Below are 27455 nucleotides of genomic sequence, written 5' to 3' on the forward strand. Positions count from 1 at the left end.
TTGGATTGGTGAAATTTTGGGTGGGGTTGGGATTCGAGTATGAATAGAATAGGAGAAAACGACAAAGACAGACAGAATCAGATTCGCGTGGGAGGGCTGAAACGGCAGAGAGGTCTATCTCTACATTTAGATTTGTGGGGGCACTTTTTCGCGATAAGATTGGTGCGCGGTGAGGGCTGTTTTAAACAGAGCCACAAAGCTTCTGACACCTGTTCGACCTGTGTGGCTGTAACTTTTTCGTTTTTTTCGTTTTTCTTTTTTTCTCCTCTAATTAGCTACTTGGTTTTCTGTCCACCCGTTCCACTACTCTTTGTCGTGCAGGAGCAACTTGTCAATTATTGTAAATTTTAAGCCACCCTTATTTTCCTGCAATGATTAACAGAAAAAGAAACCTAATAATTTCAACAGCCACCGGATTATAAGCATTTTCCTTGTAATTTCAACAACTTTATATATATGTTATACACGTCACGTGTGGCAAACATATGGAAAGTATGAATCAGAGTAATTTTGCTAGTTTTTAGTTTTTTGCAGCTCATAAAAATACATATAAAAAACTAAAGCAAATAGCACAAAAGAAAGTTTTTCAAAACACATCAACTTGAATTTCAGACAAGTGATTTTATGTTTGAAATTTTATGATAACGTGATACTGTGTACTTATCTTCCTCTAGTTTAGAGTATCATTGTACTAGAAAAAACACATCTACTTTAGTCTGAAGAGCTCAAGTAGTCAATAATCTTCATTTATGCGTTTGAAGTCATGTGCGAATATCATTGTCGATATATTTGTTAATAAATAAAACTAAGAAGTTTGTGGAAGGGCAATTACACCAAATCCCTTAGTAATTGGATTCCTACTCACCACAATTCATAAGATTTTTAGATGCCATGCCAAAATTTCAACACTAACTTTGCTAGGATTCGGGAACATATAGCATATTATATGTGTAAAGAACATCTAGCCAGTTTTCTTTATTTGCTTTTTGTGATTAAGAAACGAAAAAGAGGGGAGCCAAATGAGGGCGTGGAGGATTTAACAACATTATCTGTGACTTGGAGATGTGCCTTTTGGGGCCGCCCTTGAGATTAGTCAATCAATCCCTACTCCTTAAGATATTCCTTGCTCCTTGATGAAGAAATTGAATTAAATTAATTATCGGCCTGCCATTCATGTTCAACACTATTGGCACTGTGTAGGTATTGGGTTTCATCAGCATCACTTGGATCCGGAAATAAACGTGGGATAAGTTCTAACGCACTAAAATAATTCTTGTATCTTATGGACTATTTTGCAATGAATGAAAGAATCTGAACATGTTCATTTTGCCAAATCATCTTATTTTTGTCAAACAAAGCTTATGGGAAATCTCAGATATATTCAGATTATATTCTTCTTCAATATGGAGGTATTTATAAAGAAGTATAAAAATGTGTTAATTCTGAATACAATTTTTGTCAAACAAAGTAGGGTAAATATTCAGACATGCTCAGATTCACTCTTTTTTTTTTTTTCTCATATTATTATTCTTCTCCAATATAGAGGTATTTATACAAGTACAAAGATGTGTTAATCCTAAATAAAATAGGAAATATATCTAAATTACAATAGGAAGTAAATCTCTATTACAATAGGACTAAATAATAATTGGTAAGTAACCAAAATTCTAATGAAATAAGGAACCAAAATCCTAAGTAAGTAAGGACTCGCCAACACTCCCCCTCAAGTTGGGCAAAGATATTTCGCAAGCCCAACTTGACAAGCGAGTCACAGAACACCATGCTTGAGAAGCACCGATTGTAGAGAAGATCTTTTAGTCAACCACGAGTGAAACAAGTGACAAACTAAAGGAAAATTTACAGCGGAAACACAAGAGCAAATCCTAAAAAATAGGACACATTGCAGAACACAAACCCTGTGAGAACGGCAGTAGATAAGGCAGAACACAGAAACCCTGTGAGCACGGCAATGGGTAAGGCAGAACACAGAAACTCTGTGAGTAGGGCAGTAGATAAGGCAAAACACAGATACTCGGTGAGTACGGCAATAGGTAAGGCAAAACATAGAAACCTTGTAAGTAGGGCAGTAGATAAGGCAGAACACATATACCCTGTGAGCAATGCAGCAGATAAGGTAGAACACAGAAACCCTGTGAGCACGGCAGTAGATAAAGCAGAACACAGAAGCTCTGTGAGCACGGCAATAGGTAAGGCAGAACACAGAAACCCTGTGAGTAAGGCAGTAGATAAGGCAGAACACAGATACCCTGTGAGTACAGCAATAGGTAAGGTAGAACACAAAGACAAAGGGCAAGGCCACATCAACAACAACGACAATGACCACATCAACGGAAAGTGAAGCAAGCAAAGGCAACATCAACGGTGGCAACATCGACCACAATAGAAACACACCAGCAAAGGCATGAGCAACAATACTGTTACCAAACAACAGCAATACAAGGCACTGTCACCAGCAAGAGCAACAAGGTAGGGACATAACATGCATCATCAACAGTAATCAACACTGTCCCCAACAAGAGTCATAATAGGCAGGAGCAATAACATTGTTCCCAGTAAGAGACCTAACAGTTATAAGCAACGGTACTGGCACCAACGAATGACATAGTAGTTGGTAGCAATAACAATGACAAATACTTCCGTTATTGTAGAGACAACTTCACTTCACTCCCCCTCTCCCCTTGAAGAGAAGGGGTCGTCGGAACCATAAGAAAAATGGCACTTAAGAAACAGAAGCTGACTGACGCTCAGATGTAGAAGAATCAGCCATGGCAGATAGGTAGCTGAATTGCAGCGGAATAGATGAGCAGCGGTGTCACTCCCCCTCAAATTCGACGATGTATGAGAGTCGAGATTTGGAGAAAGTAACACCTAAAAATAAAGTTGTAGCACCCAAATAAAGTTGCATCTATCTCTCCATCAAATTTGACACTGGTAAAGGGTCGAGATTTGAAAGAAGAGAAATTGAAATAATAGTAAAGAGACTCAAACATGCAAGTCTCATGACAGAAACAAATGCAAGAGGGGAATGTGGTAGCATACGGTTGTCCTATGAAGAAAAAACTTCAGAAAAGGAGAATAGTAAGGGAGGAAACCCAGCAAATCATAAACAGAGACAAAGACAAAGATAAGGTGCTCAAATTGAGAAGCGGAAAGGTAACTCAAGAGAGCAGCCAAAGAAGACAGAGACCCATATAATAGTCAAAGGAAAGGCTCGGGGAGCGGTGACGAGGCTCACGAAGTAAAGAGACTTCAAGAAAGACAGAGACCCATATGAAGTTTTAAAGATAGAGAAGATGAGACATCAAGAAAGACCATATGGCATACAAAGATGAAAAATAAAAATTTTGGAACAGTAGCAAAGAAGCATGTGAAGGCTAGGTGCGGTGAAAACACATATGAGAGGATGAACAAAAGAAGATGACTATACAAGATGAAGACCCATGATGGGTTAGGAATGAGGAGTGTCAACGACTCTCAATTTGGCAAAGGTTATCACAGGTTAGGAACCTGGCTCTGATACCATGTCAAACAAAGTATGGTAAATATTCAGATATGCTCAAATTCACTCATTTTTTTCTCATATTATTATTCTTCTCTAATATGGAGGTATTTATATAAGTACAAAGATGTGTTAACCCTAAATAAAATAGGAAATATATCTAAATTACAATAGGAAGTAAATCTCTATTACAATAGGACTAAATAATAATTGCTAAGTAACTAAATTCTAATGAAATAAGGAACCAAAATCCTAACTAAGTAAGGACTCGCCAACAATTTTATTAACTTAAATTAAAGTTTAACGAGCACGTTAAATGTTAAATGTGCATGCATGGCTTATAGTATGCTTTCGATGGCTGATTCTTAATTTTATGTTGTCCCAATGAAGCTATGAATGCATGTTGTTGTAGCATAACAACAATAAGTAAGTAAGGACTCGCCAACAATTTTATTAACTTAAATTAAAGTTTAACGAGCATGTTAAATGTTAAATGTGCATGCATGGCTTATAGTATGCTTTCGATGGCTGATTCTTAATTTTATGTTGTCCCAATGAAGCTATGAATGCATGTTGTTGTAGCATAACAACAATAAATTAAGGCTTTAGACACCTCTCTACGGCAACTTATTGCATATTTATTTGAATATAGATTTGTATTATGGTCAATTACTCATACGCACATGAGTGGTTGTTTTTTTTTTTCTTTTCTTCTTTTTGATTGAGAAAATATGAAATTGTATTCATAATTCAGCCAAAAAAAATTACTAATCACAATGGACCAATATAGAACAACCATAAAAAGGTAAATACAAACTAACCATAAAAGGCTATTGCAAGGGCTTTTTTCTTCTGGCAGCTACAAATGGGCTGAGCTGCCATAAAAAGCAAAATGGCTGAAATTTCTCCCTTGTGTTTGAGTTCAAAGATCAGACCCCAAAATATTTCGAAAGGATAGTAAAGCCTTAGGAAACACCCTGGTCACCTTCACCAACAAAAACAATTGCCGCTTACAAATGAATTCTTAGTGCTTACAAGTAGAATCTTAGCTTCGCATGAGAGGCTTGTGGCATGGTAGCAAAATTGTCACGAGTTTAGCCTTAAAGGGAAAGAGCTATGAATTTTCATGAAAAATAGTGGTTCTAAGGAAAAGGAGGAAAGGATTATTAGAGGTTTTGGCTGAGAGGAGGGAAAAGAGAGAAAATGGTGGCTTGAGTGTTTTTCCGACAGCTTGACAGAGACTCTGTCAAGTGTTAGAAGCTGACATTTTCCAAGAAACCCTTATAGTTTCTATCCAATTTGGCCAAATTTCTCCCTTCCTTTCTTCTCTCCTCCCTTCAATCATCCTATTTTGGTGAAATCTACTCTACTCAATTGCACAAAATCAGGGATTTTGGGAGCTAAAGGTCCCTTTCCCGTAGCTGCCCTAGTGGAGAATTCCTATTTTCAGATATCCCATTTCCTCTCTTTCCTTTCCTCCTTCATGGTCAGATCTGATGAAGGAAATAAATTGGTATACATGCTGGTTCGAAGGGTGGCTCCCTACGCGCCAATATCTTTTGGTCCCTCAGATGTTTTGCTTGAAAACTTGTTCCTTCCCTCCCAGCAGCCTTGTGCACGTGGTCTTCCAAGGTCCCTTCATGGCTTTGTCTGTCAGCCAAATGCTGGAGCCTTTGCTGCTTCTTACTTCTAATTGTATGAGCCTTCTAGGATAGCAAGTCAACCTACCAAACAAATGGGCTAATCTCATCAAGTTTTGGGGCTATATTGGTTAATTTAATGGACCATTTTGGGCTGAGGTAATGAGCTATTTTGGCTGAGGTAATTGGCTATTTTTCTCCTTCATGCTTACCCACATATTTGGGCCTAAGAAACGGGCTTGGATTTCGAGGCTCCTAAGCAACCCGGGACCTCCATTTCTTAGGCCATCAATGGGCCTTATGCCAACTTATTACCACCATACCACAACCCACTCAAGCAAGCCTCGGGCATTTGAGTGGCTTGGGCCCACTTAGGCTTGTAGCGTGGTTAGGCGTGAAACAATAATTTCCTGCTTTGCGTGGCATGTTGCTTGGCACGCTTTAATTTTATTGTCCTTAGAGAGGGACACGGTGCTTATTTTAGCATGAGCTTGTATTTTATAACCTTACCCCAATTCCTGGCATGACAAATTATTTATTTAGCATGGCACGTGGGCTGTGACTTGTATATCACTGGCCTTCATGTACTCTGATATGTGACTTTTCTTAATAAGTTATCATTTGGGCCGGAAATTTATTTGGGCCCAACCATAGACTTTTTTGGGCCTCAACAGCTATTATAATATCGAAGCAATCTAACATCAAAATTAAGGACAATTAGAGCATCCATAATGGGCTCCCTAAACCACCTTCTTAGACAAGTTTTAGGGAGGAATCGTAAAAATGCAACTCCAATCACGCTCCCTATCACCTCTTAAAATAGGGAGTCCTCTAAGAACTCCTAAATCTGAGGAGAGAGAAATGACTCATAGTGGCTCCCTATAATTTAATGCTACTTTATTTAATGAGTATTTCAAACCTTTATTTAATGCTAACTATTTTTTATTTTATTTTTTAATAGAGATGCACCAATCAAAAAAGAGTTAGAACATTTATGACTCTCCAAATTATGGAGTATGGTTGGAGTTGAAATTTTTTAGAGAGCTCCTAAAATAACTTTCTTATATTTTTAGCTAAATTTTAGCTAAAAAATAGAGAGCATCATTGTAGATGCTCTTATAAGCATGGATGCATTTTTGAATATATTGCCCGCTACTAGTGCTATTTTGAATATCAAGTCATAAAGACTTCTAATGCTTAAACGCTCGTTTATACGGTTGTTAATAAAAATGAATTATCCGATAATCAAGGCCCCTCCATGATTACTGATTATTATTCTTAATTAACTATGAAGATGAAACGTTGGTGAGCTGTTGGGCACTTGAAAAGCTCCAATAAAAAATGAAAATTAGGTCAGCTATTGAAAGATGTTTTGATAATCATAACCCAATTATAGTCCGGATGGCTTTTGAGTTAGGAGAAAGGAAGCACCAAAAATGGCCTGAGGCTAATCAGCAACAAATAATAAAGCTTGGCTACTCAAGATTGAGGAATTCCTCCTTGCCAAGGTATAGTTCTGGAAATATCGGTGGTTCAAAAATACAGAAATATCGATGAAAATATCGGGAAAATATCAAAATAGATAAAAATTAAATAAAAACCAAGGAAATTATAATAAATACATGGAAATTTTTAATGAAACTTTAGAAGAAGTTTATTTAGTCAATCATCTATATTTTGACACAAAAAATTGGAAGGAAATGCATTGCATAGTGGGGTTGAGTGATTTAAGTTGATTATATTGCGAGCTGACAAACTCAGTGACTTAGAAAATCTGGAGTAATTAATGAAAGAGAATTAAACACCCATAGTAATTTATTTATCATTTTTTAGTATAATATTTTACACTTTATAAATTGCATAGTAAGATACATGAGTAACCTTATTTCACGTTATTTACTGGACATGGTACACATTCTTATATTTATTATTTATCAAAAATTGAAAAATAATTAAAGATGTAAACCAACTTGATTTTTCATGAAAATTAGGCACTTTACCTACCATGCTTAAAAAATAATAGTGAAGATTGAATATTAACTAAGAACATAAATAAATCTATCCAAGAAAGAATTAAATAGTAAATAAAGAAAATAATTATAGAGATTTAAGTAATTAAGCAACAATTTGAAGGGGAATTTAGTAATGTAAGTACTTATAATGAATAATAAAATAATCAATAACATTAAATGGATTAAATAGAAAAAGAAATAAATTATATTAAGTAATTAAGTAATTAAGTAACTGATCAACAATATAAAACAATAAGTAATTATGTTAATTTCTATTTTGAGAAACAGCTCGCAAGTTTATAAATATAGATTCCATAGCTTATTATCACAAAGCGATGACTAGCATGGTCGTTACAAGTCTTAGAATGGGGAATGGGTTTGAACCCCTGCATGCATGAAGTGAGTTTTCTTTAATTTTTGAAAGTTCATATCGCGATATATTGACCATTTGCAGCTGCCACTTGAACCAAAATATCGGCGAAATTATCAAGGAAATTATCGATAAATTGACGATATATAGATGGAAATGTGCTAAAATATCGCTGCCCAAAAAAAAAGCGGCAAAATTATTGATATTTTGTTCTATGTTCCTTACAATTAATGTGGTTTTAATACATATCAAATTTTTTTTATTTTTTATTTCTTTTTCGTAGAAACTTTTATAAATATTACTAGAATTTGACAAGTGTCAAAACCACATTAGTTGTAAGGAGAACCTCCTCAATTTAAAAAGCCAAACCATGCTCATAATTTATTGTACACGAAGTAACTTCACCAAAGCAATTTAATTTGTTTAGCATTTTAATATGGTCTGCAATGTAACGTGTTGGGCCTCTCTTATCTCTTTGTCTAATTGTTGGGCTTTGATGTCTAATTTGGCCCATATGCAATCTTCTTCTTGTTGGGCTGAGCTCTTTTTTGTCACATGATTAATAAAATCAGAGGAAAATTAATGAACTCAGTGCAATTGCTCTGTTTGACCCAAAAAAGAAGAAGGGGCAACGTAAAGTGCATAAGGTTGGCGTGCAACTAGCACGTCTAACTAATTAGGCCATGTTTGGTGGGCTGGTTAGGATTGGGCTTAAAGTATTGGATTGGTTTGGCTTGAATTGGGTTGGACTTTAATAACTTGTTTGGTACATTAAGTTGGGCTTGACTGCACTGGACTAAAGTCCAGTCCATTATTTGGTACAAGTATGAACTGAACTGCATTGGACTTCAAACAAAATTTATTTTAATGCTTATTAAAATGATTTAATATCAGAAATAATTAAATTTAATAAAAAAATGTACACAAAATTAAAAATAAGAAATCACATGAAGATATCATAAAAAATAGTGCTAAACTTCACAAAATTAATAATAACACGAAAATTCTTTTAAGTACACTCAAATGATCATCAAATACTTATGTTATGATGCTCTATTTGTCATCCACTCATTAAACATTTCAATAGCCAAATTATCCCTCAATGCAGACCATTGGTTGGATGCGGCAATGGTATCAATAGTGCCATGATCTACATTGTTCTCAATGAGGGGATCATAATAAATTTCTTGCTCCATTGGATCTATAGACATCTCTCTCCAAATTAAGTTGTGTAAAAGACAACAACCAGTTATTATTTGGCATTGTGTTTGTATTGGATAGAACGATGGACTCCTTAAGATTGCCCAACGCATCTTAAGAAGTCCAAAACAACGTTCCACTACGTTTCTTGCTGATGCATGCTTCATGTTAAAGTATCCTCGATGGTTCAAGGGTGCACATCCTTCTCTCCATTCTGATAAGTGATATCTCGTTCCTCTATAGGGTGCAAGAAATCCCTCACAATTTTTGTAACCAGCATCCACAAGGTAATAATAACCTAAACAATAAATAAGAACTAATTAAAAAATATAATTCAAATTTAGGATGATTTACACCTACACTACATGGAATCTACATTAATCTTACCTGTCGGAACCTTTAAGGTGTTGTAACAACTTGTTGGTCCCTCTTTCCTTCTGTTTCCTAGTCGAAATTTTTTTTTTTTTTTTGGAATGGAGCGAGAGAGAGGAAGAGGCCTTGTCAACACAAATGTCCGAATTAGATTTTTGGCTCGCGAGAGGACTCATTCAATTTCAGATGAAATTGAAAGTTGGATCAGGTTGAGAAGGCATATAAGCACGGGCTGGGCCCTAGCAGCTTGCTTCTACTGGCCCGATCGTGGTTTGTGTAGGCGTCCCACTATTAGGGATGAGACCAGCCCAATAGACCTGGTATATGTGATGTAGAATATTTTGTTTGATGGACTTATGCTTGTTATGGACCTCTAATCAAGCCATTGTTCTCCAATGGGGGTACTGGCTCGGATAAGTTCTTTTCTATGTCTCAATTAAGAGGACTTCAATATTCTTTCAATCGTGTGTCTAAGGCTTAGAAAGTACGAACAATACCTAGCCAAACATAAAAACCGATGTTGTGGTCAATGCTCCCTTGATTAGTCTCGGAGACCTAATTCGGACCTGAGATAATCCTTAATTGGGTTAGACTTTGTTAATTCAGGCCTAAACAAACCCTTGTTCTCAATTTAATAAAGCCTTGTTCGGACTACAGGACCCGACCCAATTTTCGCTTTGAAAACCGAGCCGACTCCTGTGCGTGTCCGACACCTGGTGAATGTCGGACACAAATGACCTTTTTACCCTTTCTTTAATTAAATTCTCTTCCGACTTCTGCAGAAAATTCGGCAGAGTCTCCCCTGTAATTTGACCATACCCAAAGTCTTCCACCTGTCAAACAATTTCAAAATCCTACCAACAACCAGACTACGCCAGCAAATAGGTCACAACTCCAGTTTCTTATGTTCAACAGGATATCAGAGCATATTCTCAAGTTCTCAGGGTTTAAAGGATTTTCTACATCGCTACCTTACTTGGTGGTGCGGAAGCTATGACTGGCCCGGTGGTGGATCCCGCGTGCCTCTATGGCCTGGGGGCGAAAAACAGTTTGAAAAATGTGAGTGGACCAAAAATAATGTTCTTCAAAGCAATTCTCATAAACATAATATCCCCCATTGTAAAAAAAAGAAATTTAACTAAATAAAGCTGAATACTTACTTTCTACATCACGCATAGTCAATTCAAGGCATTCTATATCAGTCATATTCAAGCTCGAAAGTTTCATACAAAAACCACTGAATTCAAAGCTTTCATAAAAGTCCTGAAATCAAACGCGTATAAAAACTCTGTACTCAGACCTTTCATAACTGAATAAATATAAAGGGATCTATGTCAGAAAAATCAGAAAAACTGATTTATAATAGCTGAAAATCAACATTTAATAAAGAAACTCAGAATCCTTTGAAAATACCACCAGTATGTACCCCTGTCATTTCCGTCAATTCCCTGGCAGGTCTCGGGCGTCACACAGACTTACCCGAGCCGCAAACTGGCGAAATCAGGGGACAATGATCAGCCTGTCCCGCCGGCAGATTCCTCGATGACACCAAGTCAACTCGAGTCGCTCTGGCAGGATGCGGGGGACCGTAGTCAGCCTGATCCGCAATCCTGGCAGGTCTCGGGGACATAAAGTCAGCCGAGCCGCAATCCTGGCAGGTCTCGGGACACCAAGTCTGCCGAGCCGCAAATCCTGGCACTCACGGTCCGAGCGTCCCCGAAACTCGTGAGGCAAGTCAAGTGCACTGACTGAACTATAATCAGACTGGATGTCCGTAGACATCGGTCCGACTCTGGGTAATCACCATAAAGAAAAACGGGTACGAGGTGGTTTTAAAATAATGTCCTTTTAAAAAGAAATATCTGAATAATAACTGTAAAACTCAAGTCGTGCTGCGGTCTTAACTGATTCAAAACTCAAACTCTGTTTCTGTAACTGGTAAATAAGCAGCACCGACTTATAGCATTATTACTGTACTGCTCATATTCAAAATCGTATTAAAACTTACTCAAAGACTGAATGAAGAAACTTACTCAAATAAACTCATTTATAAAACTCATGTAGATAAAATCATTTATAAAATCTATTTTATATAAAAGCACATCAATTCATATAAAAGCACATCAATTCATTCATGAAATCTGATTTATGAAAGAAGTTCCACTCACAGATGGTCCGAGCTACTTCGATCCCTCAGAGGTCTCCTTTTAAAATCCTGTCGGGCTCCTGGTGCCTGATTACCCCGAAAAATTAAATTAATAAGCTGCTGAAATAAAACGAATTTCAACTAAACACCCTGCCCCCGGCTCCTAGAAATACGTGCTTTTCAATTTACAAAAAATACTCCTATGCCCACATTAGCCTTTTCGGACAGTTGGACCAGTTTTGGGAGGTCCGATACTCAGCTAAGCGATAACTGTCAGATCGGCCGACCCGGGACCCGTTGGGTCCACAATCTCCGATGGCCAATCTGGATTCCCCTGAAGGTTTCTCACACAACGGGAACCATGTTCTGCGAATTTGGTCCGAATCGGAAGGTCGGATTGGCCAAAATCGCGTTATCGCTTAAAACTCAAACCCTAGCCCCAGGGTTCGCGATTTCGGAGTATCCGGGACTCCGATTCGCAATCCGTCGAATCCAACGTGATCCTGAAATCACGTAGACCGACATATCCAAAATTCAGCTCGATCCGACTATTTAACAACACAGCACTCACGGATCGCGCGATATGGAAAATCCGTTCGGGGCTCAAACGGACTCCGAATCGAGATCCGCGAAATCCCACACGCTCGTGACGACACGAGGGGCACAAATCTGCACAGAATTATATCAGTACCCTCGCCCACGCGCTCCAGCACGCGCGGGCAGCTTTGGGTGTCCAAAGCAATACCGGGTGGCCGAAAAATCTCGGAACAAAGACTCCAAACTCCTACCCTAGGTAAAACACCCAATTTGGAGTCACTTTTGTTCTTGGACCACCCCCAAAAGGTGACCGGAAATGGTAGTTTCGAGCGGCCGAAGTTTCGGCCAAACTTCAAGTCGTAAATCGAACCCCTTAACGCTAAAATCGATCGAAGCCCATATACCCATCAGCTAGAGCACGAAAAATAGGTCAAAACCCATACCTTACTCGATCGATTTGGTGGAGAAACGGAGGAGAAATCTGAGCTGGAAGTTCGGGTGGCATTCGGACGAACCATCGTCGGAAATCATGGTTTTCCGGCCAGATTTCGGCACCCCCGAGGCTGGTGTTGGTCGGAAAAGAACGGCGGTCGAGTCACGGTTCCAACGGTACCCACGGTGGAGATCGGTTCCAAGTGTGGTGGCCGTGGCGACGTCGAAAGTGAGTGAAGGTCGGCTGCTGGGCAAAATCGCGAGGAGAGAGAGAGCTGACGGGAGAGAGAGAGAGAGAGAGAGAGGAGTATATAAATCTGACTTTTTGACCAAATTACCATTTTGCCCCTCACGATTTTTAGACCATAACTTCTTCGTTACGGCTCCGATTCGGGTCTACTCCGTGTCTACGAACTCCTTTCGCCGGGCTCTACGCAATGGCGTAGGCGAAATTCCCAAAATCTTTCCCGATTAAAAAGTCAAATTTTCCCCTATTAAAATATACGAGGGCAATTTGGTCATTTCGCTAAAAGATATTTTCCTTACCTTTTTAAGATATTTTCTTTCTTTTTGATATTTTGTTTTGGGTTCTTACATGTATAGTTCTAGAGACTGGATTTCACTCAAAATCCAGCAAACGACTCCTCCCACAGTATTATGATGTTCCCCAAGTTTTGGACTCAATCCGATATTGATTGATCCATGAAATCGGAAAATTCAGGTTCGTACGAAGTTCGTTCTGAAATGGGGTGGTTGGTGTATTGTATAGTTCTAGAGATTTGATTTCACTCAAAACCCACCAAATGACTCCTCCCACAATATTATGATGTTCCCCAAGTTTTGTACTCAATCCGATATCGATTTGTCCTTGAAATCGGAAAATTCAGGTTCGTACGAAGTTCATTCTGAAATGGGGTGGTTGGTGTATTGTATAGTTCTAGAGATTGGATTTTACTCAAAACCCACCAAATGACTCTTCCCACAACACTATGATGTTCCCCCAGTTTTGCACTCAATCCGATATCGATTGGTCCTTGAAATCGGAAAATTCAGGTTCGTACGAAGTTCGTTCTTAAATGGGGTGGTTGGTGTATTGTATAGTTCTAGAGATTGGATTTCACTCAAGACCCACCAAATGACTCCTCCCACAATATTATGATGTTCCCCACGTTTCGTTCTCAATCCAATATCGATTGGTATAGGAAATCGGCCACTTCAGGTTCGTGTGAACTGTGTTCTGAAAAGGAGTGGTTGGTGTATTGTATAGTTCTAAAGATTGGATTTCACTCAAAACCCAACAAATGACTCCTCCCACAATATTATGATGTTCCCCAAGTTTTGGACTCAATGCGATATCGATTGGTCCATGAAATTGGCTAATTCAGGTTCGTGTGAACTGTGTTCTGAAATGGAGTGGTTGGTGTATTCTATAGTTGTAGAGGTTGGATTTCACTCAAAATCCACCAAATGACTCCTCCCACAATATTATGATGTTCCCCAAGTTTTGGACTCAATCCGACATCGATTGGTCCACGAAATTTGACAATTCAGGTTCGTACGAAGTTCATTCTGAAATGGAGTGGTTGGTGTATTGTATAGTTCTAGGGATTGGATTTAACTCAAAACCCACCAAATGACTCCTCCCACAATATTATGATGTTCCCCAAGTTTTGGACTCAATCCGATATCGATTAGTCCATGAAATCCATTCCAATTCAGTGGTAAGTAATGGCGTGTTTCGAAATAGGGTGGTTGCTGTATTGTATTGTATATTTCTAGAGATTGATTTCACTCAAAGTCCACCAAATGCCTCCTCCCAAAATATTATGAGGTTCCCCACGTTTTGGACGCAATCCGATATCGATTGGTCCATGAAATCGGCCAATTCAGGTTGGCGTGAACTGTTTTCTGAAATGGAGTGGTTGGTGTATTGTATAGTTCTAGGGATTGGATTTCACAGAAAACCCACCAAACGACTCCTCCCACAATATTATGATGTTCCCCAAGTTTTGAATGCAATATTATGATGTTCCCCAAGTTTTGGACTCAATCCGATATCGATTGGTCCTTGAAATAGGAAAATTCAGGTTCGTACGAAGTTCGTTCTGAAATGGGGTGGTTGGTGTATTGTATAGTTCTAGAGGTTGGATTTCACTCAAAATCCACCAAATGAATCCTCCCACAATATTATCATGTTCCCCACGTTTTGTGCTCAATCTGATATCGATTGGTCCATGAAATCGGCCACTTCAGGTTCGTGTGTACTGTGTTCTGAAATGGAGTGGTTGGTGTATTGTATAGTTCTAGAGATTGGATTTCACTCAAAACATACCAAATGATTCCTCCCACAATATTATGATGTTCCCCAAGTTTTGGACTCAATGTGATATCGATTGGTCCATGAAATCGGCCAATTCACGTTCGTACGAAGTTCGTTCTGAAATGGGGTGGTTAGTGTATTGTATAGTTCTAGAGAGTGGATTTCATTCAAACCCTCCAAATGACTCCTCCCACAATATTATGATGTTCCCCACGTTTTGGACGCAATCCGATATCGATTGGTCCATGAAATCGGCCAATTCAGGTTCGCGTGAATTGTTTTTTGAAATGGAGTGGTTGGTGTATTGTATAGTTCTAGGGATTGGATTTCACACAAAACCCACCAAACAACTCCTCCCACAATATTATCATGTTCCCCAAGTTTTGAACGCAATATTATGATGTTCCCCAAGTTTTGGACTCAATCCGATATCGATTGGTCCTTGAAATAGGAAAATTCAGGTTCGTACGAAGTTCGTTCTGAAATGGGGTGGTTGGTGTATTGTATAGTTCTAGAGATTTGATTTCACTCAAAACCCACCAAATGACTCCTCCCACAATATTATGATGTTCCCCAAGTTTTGGACTCAATCCGATATCGATTGGTCCACGAAATTTGACAATTCAGTTTCGTACGAAGTTCGTTCTGAAATGGGTGGTTGGTGTATTGTATAGTTCTAGGGATTGGATTTCACTCAAAACCCACCAAATGACTCTTCCCACAATATTATGACGTTCCCCAAGTTTTGGACTCAATCCGATATCGATTGGTCCACGAAATTTGACAATTCCGGTTCGTACTAAGTTCGTTCTGAAATGGAGTGGTTAGTGTATTGTATAGTTCTAGGGATTGGATTTCACTCAAGACCCACCAAATGACTCCTCCCACAATATTATGATGTTCCCCACGTTTTGTTCTCAATCCGTTATTGATTGGTCCATGAAATCGGCCACTTCAGGTTCGTGTGAACTGTGTTCTGAAATGGAGTGGTTGGTGTATTGTATAGTTCTAAAGATTGGATTTCACTCAAAACCCAACAAATGACTCCTCCCACAATATTATGATGTTCCCCAAGTTTTGGACTCAATGCGATATCGATTGGTCCATGAAATTGGCCAATTCAGGTTCGTGTGAACTGTGTTCTGAAATGGAGTGGTTGGTGTATTCTATAGTTGTAGAGGTTGGATTTCACTCAAAATCCACCAAATGACTCCTCCCACAATATTATGATGTTCCCCAAGTTTTTGACTCAATCCGATATCTATTGGTCCTTGAAATCGGACGATTCAGGTTCGTACGAAGTTCGTTCCGAAATGGAGTGGTTGGTGTATTGTATAGTTCTAGGGATTGAATTTCACTCAAAACCCACCAAATGACTCCTCCCACAATATTATGATGTTCCCCAAGTTTTGGACTCAATCCGATATCGGTTGGTCCATGAAATCGGCCATTTCAAGTTCGTGTGAACTGTGTTCTCAAATGGAGTGGTTGGTGTATTGTATAGTTCTAGAGATTGGATTTCACTCAAAGTCCACCAAATGACTCCTCCCACAATATTATGAAGTTCCCCAAGTTTTGGACTCAATCCAATATCGATTGGTCCATAAAATCGACTTAATTCGAGTTGGCGTGAAGCATTTTTACGAAATGGAGTGGTTGGTGTATTGTATAGTTCAAAGGGATTGGATTTCACGAAAACCCACCAAACGACTCCTCCACAATATTATGATGTTCCCAAGTTTTGAATGCAATATTATGATGTTCCCCCAAGTTTTGGACTCAATCGACATCGATTGGTCCTTGAAATAGGAAAAAATTCGAGGTTAAATGCGATGCGAGTTCGTTACGTTTTAAATGGGGTGGTTGGTGTATTGTATAGTTCTAGGGATTTGGATTTCACTCAAAATCACCAAATGACTCCTCCCACAATATTATGTTGTTCCCCACGTTTTGTTCTCAATCCGATATCGATTGGTCCATGAAATCGGCCACTTCAGGTTCGTGTGTACTGTGTTCTGAAATGGAGTGGTTGGTGTATTGTATAGTTCTAGAGATTGGATTTCACTCAAAACATACCAAATGATTCCTCCCACAATATTATGATGTTCCCCAAGTTTTGGACTCAATGTGATATCGATTGGTCCATGAAATCGGCCAATTCACGTTCGTACGAAGTTCGTTCTGAAATGGGGTGGTTAGTGTATTGTATAGTTCTAGAGAGTGGATTTCATTCAAACCCTCCAAATGACTCCTCCCACAATATTATGATGTTCCCCACGTTTTGGACGCAATCCGATATCGATTGGTCCATGAAATCGGCCAATTCAGGTTCGCGTGAATTGTTTTTTGAAATGGAGTGGTTGGTGTATTGTATAGTTCTAGGGATTGGATTTCACACAAAACCCACCAAACAACTCCTCCCACAATATTATCATGTTCCCCAAGTTTTGAACGCAATATTATGATGTTCCCCAAGTTTTGGACTCAATCCGATATCGATTGGTCCTTGAAATAGGAAAATTCAGGTTCGTACGAAGTTCGTTCTGAAATGGGGTGGTTGGTGTATTGTATAGTTCTAGAGGTTGGATTTCACTCAAAATCCACCAAATGACTCCTCCCACAATATTATGATGTTCCAAAAGTTTTGGACTCAATCCGACATCGATTGGTACGTGAAATCGGCCAATTTAGATTCGTGTGCACTGTGTTCTGAAATGGAGTGGTTGTTGTATTGTATAGTTCTAGAGACTGGATTTCACTCAAAATCCACCAAATGACTCCTCCCACAGTATTATGATGTTCCCCAAGTTTTGGACTCAATCCGATATTGATTGGTCCATGAAATCGGACAATTCAGGTTCGTACGAAGTTCGTTCTGAAATGGAGTGGTTGGTGTATTATATAGTTCTAGAGATTGGATTTCACTCAAAACCCACCAAATGACTCCTCCCACAATATTATGATGTTCCCCAAGTTTTGGACTCAATCCGATATCTATTGGTAATTGAAATCGGACGATTCAGGTTCGTACGAAGTTCGTTCTGAAATGGAGTGGTTGATGTATTGTATAGTTCTAGGGATTGGATTTCACTCAAAACCCACCAAATGACTCCTCCCACAATATTATGACGTTCCCAAAGTTTTGGACTCAATCCGATATCTATTGGTCCTTGAAATCGGACGATTCAGGTTCGTACGAAGTTCGTTCTGAAATGGAGTGGTTGGTGTATTGTATAATTCTAGGGATTGGATTTCACTCAAAACCCACCAAATGACTCCTCCCACAATATTATGTTGTTCCCAAAGTTTTGGACTCAATCCGATATCTATTGGTCCTTGAAATCGGACGATTCAGGTTCGTACGAAGTTCGTTCTTAAATGGAGTGGTTGGTGTATTGTATAGTTCTAGGGATTGGATTTCACTCAAAACCCACCAAATGACTCCTCCCACAATATTATGATGTTCCCCAAGTTTTGGACTCAATCCGATATCGATTGGTCCATGAAAAATGTCAATCGATTTACGAAATCTAGAGTTCGTTTCTGAAATGGGGTGGTTGGTGTATTGTATAGTTCTAGAAATTGGATTTCATTCAAAACCCTCCAAATGACTCCTCCACAATATTATGATGTTCCCACGTTTTGGACGCAATCCGATATCGATTGGTCCATGAAATCGGCCAATTCAGGTTCGCGTGAACTGTTTTTTGAAATGGAGTGGTTGGTGTATTGTATAGTTCTAGGGATTGGATTTCACACAAAACCCACCAAACAACTCCTCCCACAATATTATCATGTCCCCAAGTTTTGAACGCAATATTATGATGTTCCCAAAGTTTTGGACTCAATCCGATATCGATTGGTCCTTGAAATCGGAGAATTCAGGTTCGTACGAAGTTCGTTCTGAAATGGGGTGGTTGGTGTATTGTATAGTTCTAGAGATTGGATTTCACTCAAAACCTACCAAATGACTCCTCCCATAACATTACTGTGCTCGCCAAGTTTTGGACTCAATCCGATATCGATTGGTCCTTAAAATCGGACAATTCAGGTTCGTACGAAGTGTGTTCTGAAATGGAGTGGTTGGTGGATTGTATAGTTCTAAAGATTGGATTTCACTCAAAACCCAACAAATGACTCCTCCCACAATATTATGATGTTCCCCAAGTTTTGGACTCAATGCGATATCGATTGGTCTAAGAAATCGGCCAATTCAGGTTCGTGTGAACTGTGTTCTGAAATGGACTGGTTGGTGTATTCTATAGTTCTAGAGGTTGGATTTCACTCAAAATCCACCAAATGACTCCTCCCACAATATTTTGATGTTCCCCAAGTTTTGGACTCAATCCGACATCGATTGGTACGTGAAATCGGCCAATTTAGATTCGTGTGAACTGTGTTCTTAAATGGAGTGGTTGGTGTATTGTATAGTTCTATAGATTGGATTTCACTCAAAATCCACCAAATGACTCGTCCCACAATATTATAATGTTCCCCAAGTTTTGGACTCAATCCAATATCGATTGGTCTAAGAAATCGGCGAATTCAGGTTCGTGCAAACTGTGTTCTGAAATGGAGTGGTTCGTGTATCCTATAGTTCTAGGGATTGGATTTCTCTCAAAACCCACCAAATGACTCCTCCAACAATATTATGATGTTCCATAAGTTTTGGACTTAGTCCGATATCGATTGGTGCATGCAATCGGCCAATTCAGGTTCGTGTGAACTGTGTTCTCAAATGGAGTGGTTGGTGTATTGTATAGTTCTATAGATTGGATTTCACTCAAAATCCACCAAATGACTCCCCCCACAATATTATGATGTTCCCCAAGTTTTGGACTCAATCCGATATTGATTGGTCCATGAAATCGGACAATTCAGGTTCGTACGAAGTTCGTTCTGAAATGGGGTGGTTGGTGTATTGTATAGTTCTAGAGATTTGATTTCACTCAAAACCCACCAAATGAGTCCTCCCACAATATTATGATGTTCCCCAAGTTTTGTACTCAATCCGATATCGAGTGGTCCTTGAAATCGGCCACTTCAGGTTCGTGTGAACTGTATTCTAAAAAGGAGTGGTTGGTGTATTGTATAGTTCTAGAGATTGGATTTCACTCAAAATCCACCAAATGACTCCTCCCACAATACTATGATGCTCCCCAAGTTTTGGACTCAATCCGATATCGATTGGTCCATGAAATCGACCACTTCAGGTTCGTGTGAACTGTGTTCTGAAATGGAGTGGTTGGTGGATTGTATAGTTCTAAATATTATGATGTTCCCCAAGTTTTGTACTCAATCTGATATCGATTGGTACGTGAAATCGGCCAATTTAGATTCGTATGAACTGTGTTCTGAAATGGAGTGGTTGGTGTATTGTATAGTTCTTGAGACTGGATTTCACTCAAAATTCACCAAACGACTCCTCCCACAGTATTATGGTGTTCCCCAAGTTTTGGACTCAATCCGATATTGATTGGTCCATGAAATCGGACAATTCAGGTTCTTACGAAGTTCGTTCTGAATTGGGGTGGTTGGTGTATTGTATAGTTCTAGAGATTTGATTTCACTCAAAACCCACCAAATGACTCCTCCCACAATATTATGATGTTCCCCAAGTTTTGTACTCAATCCGATATCGATTGGTCCTTCAAATCGAAAAATTCAGGTTCGTACGAAGTTCGTTCTGAAATGGGGTGGTTGGTGTATTGTATCGTTCTAAAGATTGGATTTCACTCAAAAGCCACCAAATGACTCCTCCCACAATACTATGATGCTCCCCAAGTTTTGGACTCAATCCGATATCGATTGGTCCTTAAAATTGGACAATTCCGGTTCGCACGAAGTTCGTTCTGAAATGGGGTGGTTGGTGTATTGTATAATTCTAGAGATTGGATTTCACTCAAAACCCACCAAATGACTCCTCCCACAATAGTATGATGTTCCCCACGTTTTGTGCTCAATCCGATATCGATTGGTCCATGAAATCGGCCACTTCAGGTTCGTGTGAACTGTGTTCTAAAAAGGAGTGGTTGGTGTATTGTATAGTTCTAGAGATTGGATTTCACTCAAGACCCACCAAATGACTCCTCCCACAATATTATGATGTTCCCCACGTTTTGTTCTCAATCCGATATCGATTGGTCCATGAAATCGACCACTTCAGGTTCGTGTGAACTGTGTTCTGAAATGGAGTGGTTGGTGGATTGTATAGTTCTAGGGATTGGATTTCACACAAAACCCACCAAACGACTCCTCCCACAGTAGTATGATGTTCCCCAAGTTTTGAACGCAATATTATGATGTTCCCCAAGTTTTGGACTCAATCCGATATCGATTGGTCCTCGAAATCGGAAAATTCAGGTTCGTACGAAGTTCGTTCTGAAATGGGGTGGGTGGTGTATTGTATAGTTCTAGAGATTGGATTTCACTCAAAACCCACCAAATGACTCCTCCCACAATATTATGGTGCTCCCAAAGTTTTGGACTCAATCCGATATCGATTGGTTCTTAAAATCGGACAATTCAGGTTCGTACGAAGTTCGTTCTGAAATGGGGTGGTTGGTGTATTGTGTAGTTCTAGAGATTGGATTTCACTCAAGATCAACCAAATGACTCCTTCCACAATATTATGATGTTCCCCACGTTTTGTTCTCAATCCGATATCGATTGGTCCATGAAATCGGCCACTTCAGGTTCTTGTGAACTGTGTTCTGAAATGGAGTGGTTGCTGTATTGTAGAGTTCTATAGATTGGATTTCACTCAAAATCCACCAAATGACTCGTCCCACAATATTATGATGTTCCCCAAGTTTTGGACTCAATCCGATATTGATTGGTCCAAGAAATCGGCCAATTCAGGTTCGTGCAAACTGTGTTCTGAAATGGAGTGGTTCGTGTATTCTATATTTCTAGGGATTGGATTTCACTCAAAACCCAGCAAATGACTCCTCCAGCAATATTATGATGTTCCATAAGTTTCGGACTTAGTCCGATATCGATTGGTCCATGCAATCGGCCAATTCAGGTTCGTGTGAACTGTGTTCTCAGATGGAGTGGTTGGTGTATTGTATAGTTCTAGAGATTGGATTTCACTCAAAATCCACCAAATGACTCCTCCCACAATATTATGATGTTCCCCAAGTTTTGGACGCAATCCGATATCGATTGGTCCATGAAATCGGCCAATTCAGGTTCGTGTGAACTGTGTTCTGAAATGGAGTGGTTGGTATATTGTATAGTTCTAGAGATTGGATTTCACTCAAAATCCACCAAATGACTCCTCCCACAATATTATGATGTTCCCCAAGTTTTGGACTCAATCCGATATTGATTGGTCCATGAAATCGGACAATTCAGCTTCGTACAAAGTTCGTTCTGAAATGGGGTGGTTGGTGTATTGTATCGTTCTAGAGATTTGATTTCACTAAAAACCCACCAAATGACTCCTCCCACAATATTATGATGTTCCCCAAGTTTTGGACTCAATCCGATATCGATTGGTCCTTGAAATCGGACAATTCATATTCGTACGAAGTTCGTTCTGAAATTTAGTGGTTGGTGTATTGTATAGTTCTAGAGATTGGATTTCACTCAAAATCCACCAAATGACTCCTCCCACAATATTATGATGTTCCCCAAGTTTTGGACGCAATCTGATATCAATTGGTCCATGAAATCGGCCAATTCAGGTTCGTGTGAACTGTGTTTTGAAATGGAGTGGTTGGTGTATTGTATAGTTCTAGAGATTGGATTTCACTCAAAATCCACCAAACGACTCCTCCCACAATATTATGATGTTCCCCAAGTTTTGGACTCAATCCGATATTGATTGGTCCATGAAATCGGACAATTCAGGTTCGTACGAAGTTCGTTCTGAAATGGGGTGGTTGGTGTATTGTATAGTTTTAAAGATTGGATTTCACTCAAAACCCACCAAATGACTCCTCTCACAATAGTATGATGCTCCCCAAGTTTTGGACTCAATCCGACATCGATTGGTCCTTAAAATCGAACAATTCAGGTTCCCACGAAGTTCGTTCTGAAATGGGGTGGTTGGTGTATTGTATAATTCTAGAGATTGGATTTCACTCAAAACCCACCAAATGGCTCCTCCCACAATATTATGATGTTCCCCACGTTTTGTGCTCAATCCGATATCGATTGGTCCATGAAATCGGCCACTTCAGGTTCGTGTGAACTGTGTTCTGAAATGCAGTGGTTGGTGTATTGTATAGTTCTAGAGATTGGATTTCACTCAAAACCCACCAAATGATTCCTCCCACAATATTATGATGTTCCCCAAGTTTTGGACTCAATCCGATATTGATTGGTCCATGAAATCGGACAATTCAGGTTCTTACGAAGTGAATGTGTGTGTCTGCCTTCTATATCTCCCTCCTCTTCTTTGAATGAGTGTGCAGCTCTCTATTTATAGAGTGCCAATTTCGTCCTCCCCTCTACCTGGTGAAACACACCTCTCTTAGCTGCTCCTAATTGCCTAAGCTGCCCAATAAATGCCAACTGCTCCAGCTGCCCAAAAAGTCAATTGCTCCAGCTGCCCAATAAATGCTTTGGTGAATTATTCTTGGTCTCTTTATGACAAGCTTGACTTTTGTTCATCTTTAGCTGCTCCTAATTGCCTAAGCTGCCCAAAAAGTCAATTGCTCCAGCTGCCCAATAAATGCTTTGGTGAATTATTCTTGGTCTCTTTATGGCAATCTTGACTTTTGTTCATCTTTCTGACTTCCCAAGCTGATTTGTCTCCCATGTGTGGCTGCTTTTATGTGTAGCACATGGCTCTAGGGATGTAGCCACATTAAATGTGATGGCAGCCAACTATGACTTTTCTGTGAACTTGGTTGAGACTTTGATGTGCTGAAGGCTCCAGCTTTATCCAATTGGGCTGAACTTTGGATATGTTATAATAGACACCCATTGAAACAACTTCTGTCAAGGATGTCTCCTCATCCGACCTGTGTAAATTGCTGAAATGAGGCCTGCAAGATGACCTACGAAACTGGACTGTGGCTCAAATTGGTTTTGTCTTTAAGCCCATATTCCTCTTGTGCCACACAGCCATTAACATGCATGAAGTGTGTCAAATGTCATCCCCTTGCTGTCTTAACCTACAAAAAACACAAACATAGGTAAGAGACTCAAAATAAAGAGAAGCTAAACAAAATTACTAAGAAAAGAAGGCATGCAAATGTGTGAAATTATGACCTTATCAAATACCCCCAAACTTAGATTTTGCTAGTCCTCGAGCAAAACAAAATAAAACTACAACTTAGGAATCAGGAAATAAGCAACTAGCCTTCCAAACAATATCCTCAAATAATCACCAACGTATATGGTTCCAAAGAAACACAACAATCACAATCTAAGTTCCACACATGATTCATGGGAAACCAAAGCTCACAATGACATCCTTAAGTGTAGTGTGTGAATTCTGAATAAGTACAACACCTGCAACTCAGATAAGTACATGCGCACACACTTAGAGCAAAATCAATAATTCCGAACCCCATAAGCTCATTATCAAATCAGCTCTCCACAGTAATACCATACAATACCAAGGATCAAAAGGACTTTACAAGGGTAGTAATGAGGTTTAGGGTAGTGGTTGAATGAAAGAAGGGATATGGATATATAACAACATCTTGAGCACAACTAAAGCATAGGTAAGAGCATGAGAGATTACTGAACTTTGTAACAAGCAAGGAACACATACATGAGCATATTTTCAAAATAATTTCAGCACCTTCATATCTGTGTATTTGGCCTAATTTTGTGGCTCTTTACCCTAGATCACCATGATCTTCTCTTTTATAACACCCTAGGGCCGTGACTACATTGGTCACACCTCATTACCTCTTTTGATTAGTTACCAATACCCCCAAACTTATTTCTTTTCAACACTTGGGTAATGGCACTAATGATTCACTTTTGCTCCAAAAACCTTGCTTTCTTTATAACTCTCTTTTGAAGATAACTTTAATTGCTCATAGAATAAGTAAGAATAAGAAAACAGAGGTTCATTATGGTAGGAATGGTTTACACAAAGAGAGGCTTAACGTAGGCTCAAATGGGTTGACTAGGGATGAATACATGTAGAGGGATGGTTAGAAAAGCTCAAACGGTTCAAACATGGCCTAAATCACTTCCTAAGCATTGTATGGCAACAAAATGTCTCAAGAGATATTCAAATAAGTTCTAGAGTACGAAACCAAGATCATGAGATAAGTAGAATTGCATAATGTCTCCAAGTAGCAAGAAATTGGACTCACTCGGCAAAGTGCCCAACAAGTGCAAGGATGGCATGCAAGACAGAGTTAACTCAAAACCACACAAAGTCCTTAAACAATGACTATCAATTTCTGAGAAACCATATTAGTATTAGATCCAAGTCTTATCATAGGTGTTTGGAAGGATAACAAAACAAGACACAAAATCCTGCGTTTTTGGCCATTAGACACACTCAAAATTTCAAAATTTGACAATTTGAAACAACATAACTAAAATTTGACAATTTGAAACAACATAACTAAATCCTTCCCCCCAAACTTAAATGAAACATTGTCCTCAATGTTTAGAGTGTAAGAAAAAGCAATGCCTCATAAATGAAAAGAAAGAAGACAAGGGAAAGACATAACCAAAGGTCAGAGTTCAGAAAAACTCCCCTTTGAAGCGATTAGGACGCAAGCAAGCTTCCTCGCATATTCTATCTTCTCCTCGACACCTTGGGTTGCCTCCCAAGAAGCGCTAAGTTTCATGTCTTCAGCCAGACATCCAACTTTCTATAGTGAATGGGGGGGGTTTGGGCTCAATCGACACCTCATGCAATGCAAGAGAGTTCACCAAGCTTGTTTTCCTTTTCCATTTCTTCCTTGCTTCTTTTCTTTTCCTTTTCTGTTTATGAATAGAATCACAATGAATTGTAGGAATGATTGGAATATTCACATTTCCAAATTTGGGCAGCCCCTTCTTGTGTGTGGGAATTGGAGCATTGAACATGTGGGCTGCCCCCTGCTCCTCCTTGTCTCCTCTTTTCAGCAAGCATGATTCTACTGAATAAGGAAGGCCATCAAATCTCTCTTTCCCTGGATTACCAAATACTTCAATTTGAAAACAATCTTGTACAACATTTGGCTTCAGGGCATCAAACACTTTGAAGGCAACAGTTTCTCCATTAACGGTCATGGTGAGAGTGCCTTGCTCTACATCAATCTTGGTCTTAGCAGTAGCCATGAAGGGTCGGCCAAAGATAAGGGGCAATTCATTGTCAGGAATTGGTGCTTCTTCCATCTCCAAGACTAAGAAATCAGCTGGCAAGATTAAACCTTCTACGTTCACCAAAACGCCTTCTAGAATGCCCTTGGGGTACCGAATAGTTCTATCTGCCAATTGAATGCTCACAGTTGTGGCTTGCAACTCACCAAGGTTAAGTTTCTCATAAACATGATATGGCATAAGGTTAATGGATGCACCGAGATCAAGCAAAGCTTTTGGAATCTTGAAATCACCAACAATGCAAGGTATAGAAAACGAACCTGAATCCTTTAGCTTTGGAGGTAGCTTTCTTTGTAAGACTGCACTTACCTCTTCACTCAATGCAACTTGTTCATGCTCTTTGAATCTCCTCTTGTTAGTGCATAGATCCTTCAAAAATTTTGCATACTTTGGAATCTGAGCAATAGCATTGAGCAATGGGATGTTGATTTGCACCTTCTTGAATGTTTCCATTATCTCATCCAAGCCTTGATCTTTCTTTGACTTTGATAACCTGCTGGGAAAGGGTGCAATAGGCCTAAAAGCATTAGTTGAAATTGGAACTTGATTAGCATTAGATGATACCTTAGGGCCTGTGCTCTTTCCAGGAGCATTGATGGACTGTTTGTTGGAAGCTGTGGGCTGCCCATGTGGTGGCTGAATGATCTCCACGTTTTCTCCATCTTTTTGCTCTTCATTGGCATCTCCAACCTTATTATCAACTTGTTTACCACTTCTCAAGATGTGTATTGCTTTAGCATGCTCTTGATGCCTTGGATTCACCTCCGTTTGGCTTGGGAAAGTTCCGGATGCTCTATTGCTCATGGAGGATGCAATCTGCCCAACTTGCACTTCTAGTTTGTTCACTGCATTTTGAAGGTTCTGATTGGTTTGCATCTGTTGCCCCATGAACTTCTTGAACATGTCTTGCAATTCTCCCATTTGATCACCCCTTTGCTCTTGCACTTGTTGGGGAGCTTGCTGGAATTGCCTCTGTTGTGTTTGGAATCCTGGGGGAGGTCCTTGAGATTGTTGCACATTTGGATTGTTGTTCCACCTGAAATTAGGATGATTTCTCCATCCCGGATTGTACGTGTTTGAATAAGGATCATTTTGAGGATTCCTTGCTTGAAGGGCATTTGCTTGTTCTAGCATGTGCTCAGCAAAAGATTGGTCTTGAACTTCCACTTTGTTTCCTAGAGGGCCAGTCACTGCCTGTTGAAGCAAAGAACACATAACATCAAGTTTTGCAGCAATCTCATTATTAGTACTTACCTCTGAGACCACAGCTTTCATAGGAGCTCCTCTTCCTTTATTGTGGCTCCATTGTTGAGAGTTAGCACTCAAGGATTCAAAGAGAGTAAAAGCCTCATCTGCTGTTTTGTTCATCAGTCCTTCTCCACTTGTTGCATCTACCATCATCCTCTCGGAATCCAGCAAACCTTCATAGAAAGATTGCATTTGCATCCAACTCTCTATGTTGTGGTGTGGGCAAGAACTTGTCATCTCCTTGTACCTCTCCCAACATTCATGAAAAGCTTCTCCTTCCTTTTGTGTGAAACCCAGAATTTCCTTTCTAATCTTGTTAGTCTTTTGAGCCGGAAAGAATTTCTGCAAAAACTTATTAGAAAGCTC

The 27455-nt window shown here is 39.4% G+C and overlaps 1 protein-coding gene and 1 non-coding gene across 2 annotated transcripts in view; one reads left to right on the forward strand and one right to left on the reverse strand.

The window, feature by feature from the left end:
• The window catches only part of LOC117617333, a 29193-nt gene extending 1867 nt beyond the window's left edge, over positions 1 to 27326 (reverse strand). Inside the window, exon 1 of the mRNA XM_034346669.1 lies at positions 25512 to 27326. Coding sequence (XP_034202560.1) covers positions 25512 to 27326 — 1815 coding nt within the window. The remainder of the gene's footprint in view (positions 1 to 25511) is intronic.
• Positions 27298 to 27404, forward strand: LOC117616873. The gene has a single exon (XR_004584217.1). It is a non-coding gene; the product is annotated as a small nucleolar RNA R71 (small nucleolar RNA).
• The last annotated feature ends 51 nt before the right edge of the window (positions 27405 to 27455 follow it).

The sequence above is a fragment of the Prunus dulcis genome, chromosome 1 (genome assembly GCF_902201215.1).
Source record: "Prunus dulcis chromosome 1, ALMONDv2, whole genome shotgun sequence".
In the NCBI taxonomy this organism is placed as follows: domain Eukaryota; kingdom Viridiplantae; phylum Streptophyta; class Magnoliopsida; order Rosales; family Rosaceae; genus Prunus; species Prunus dulcis.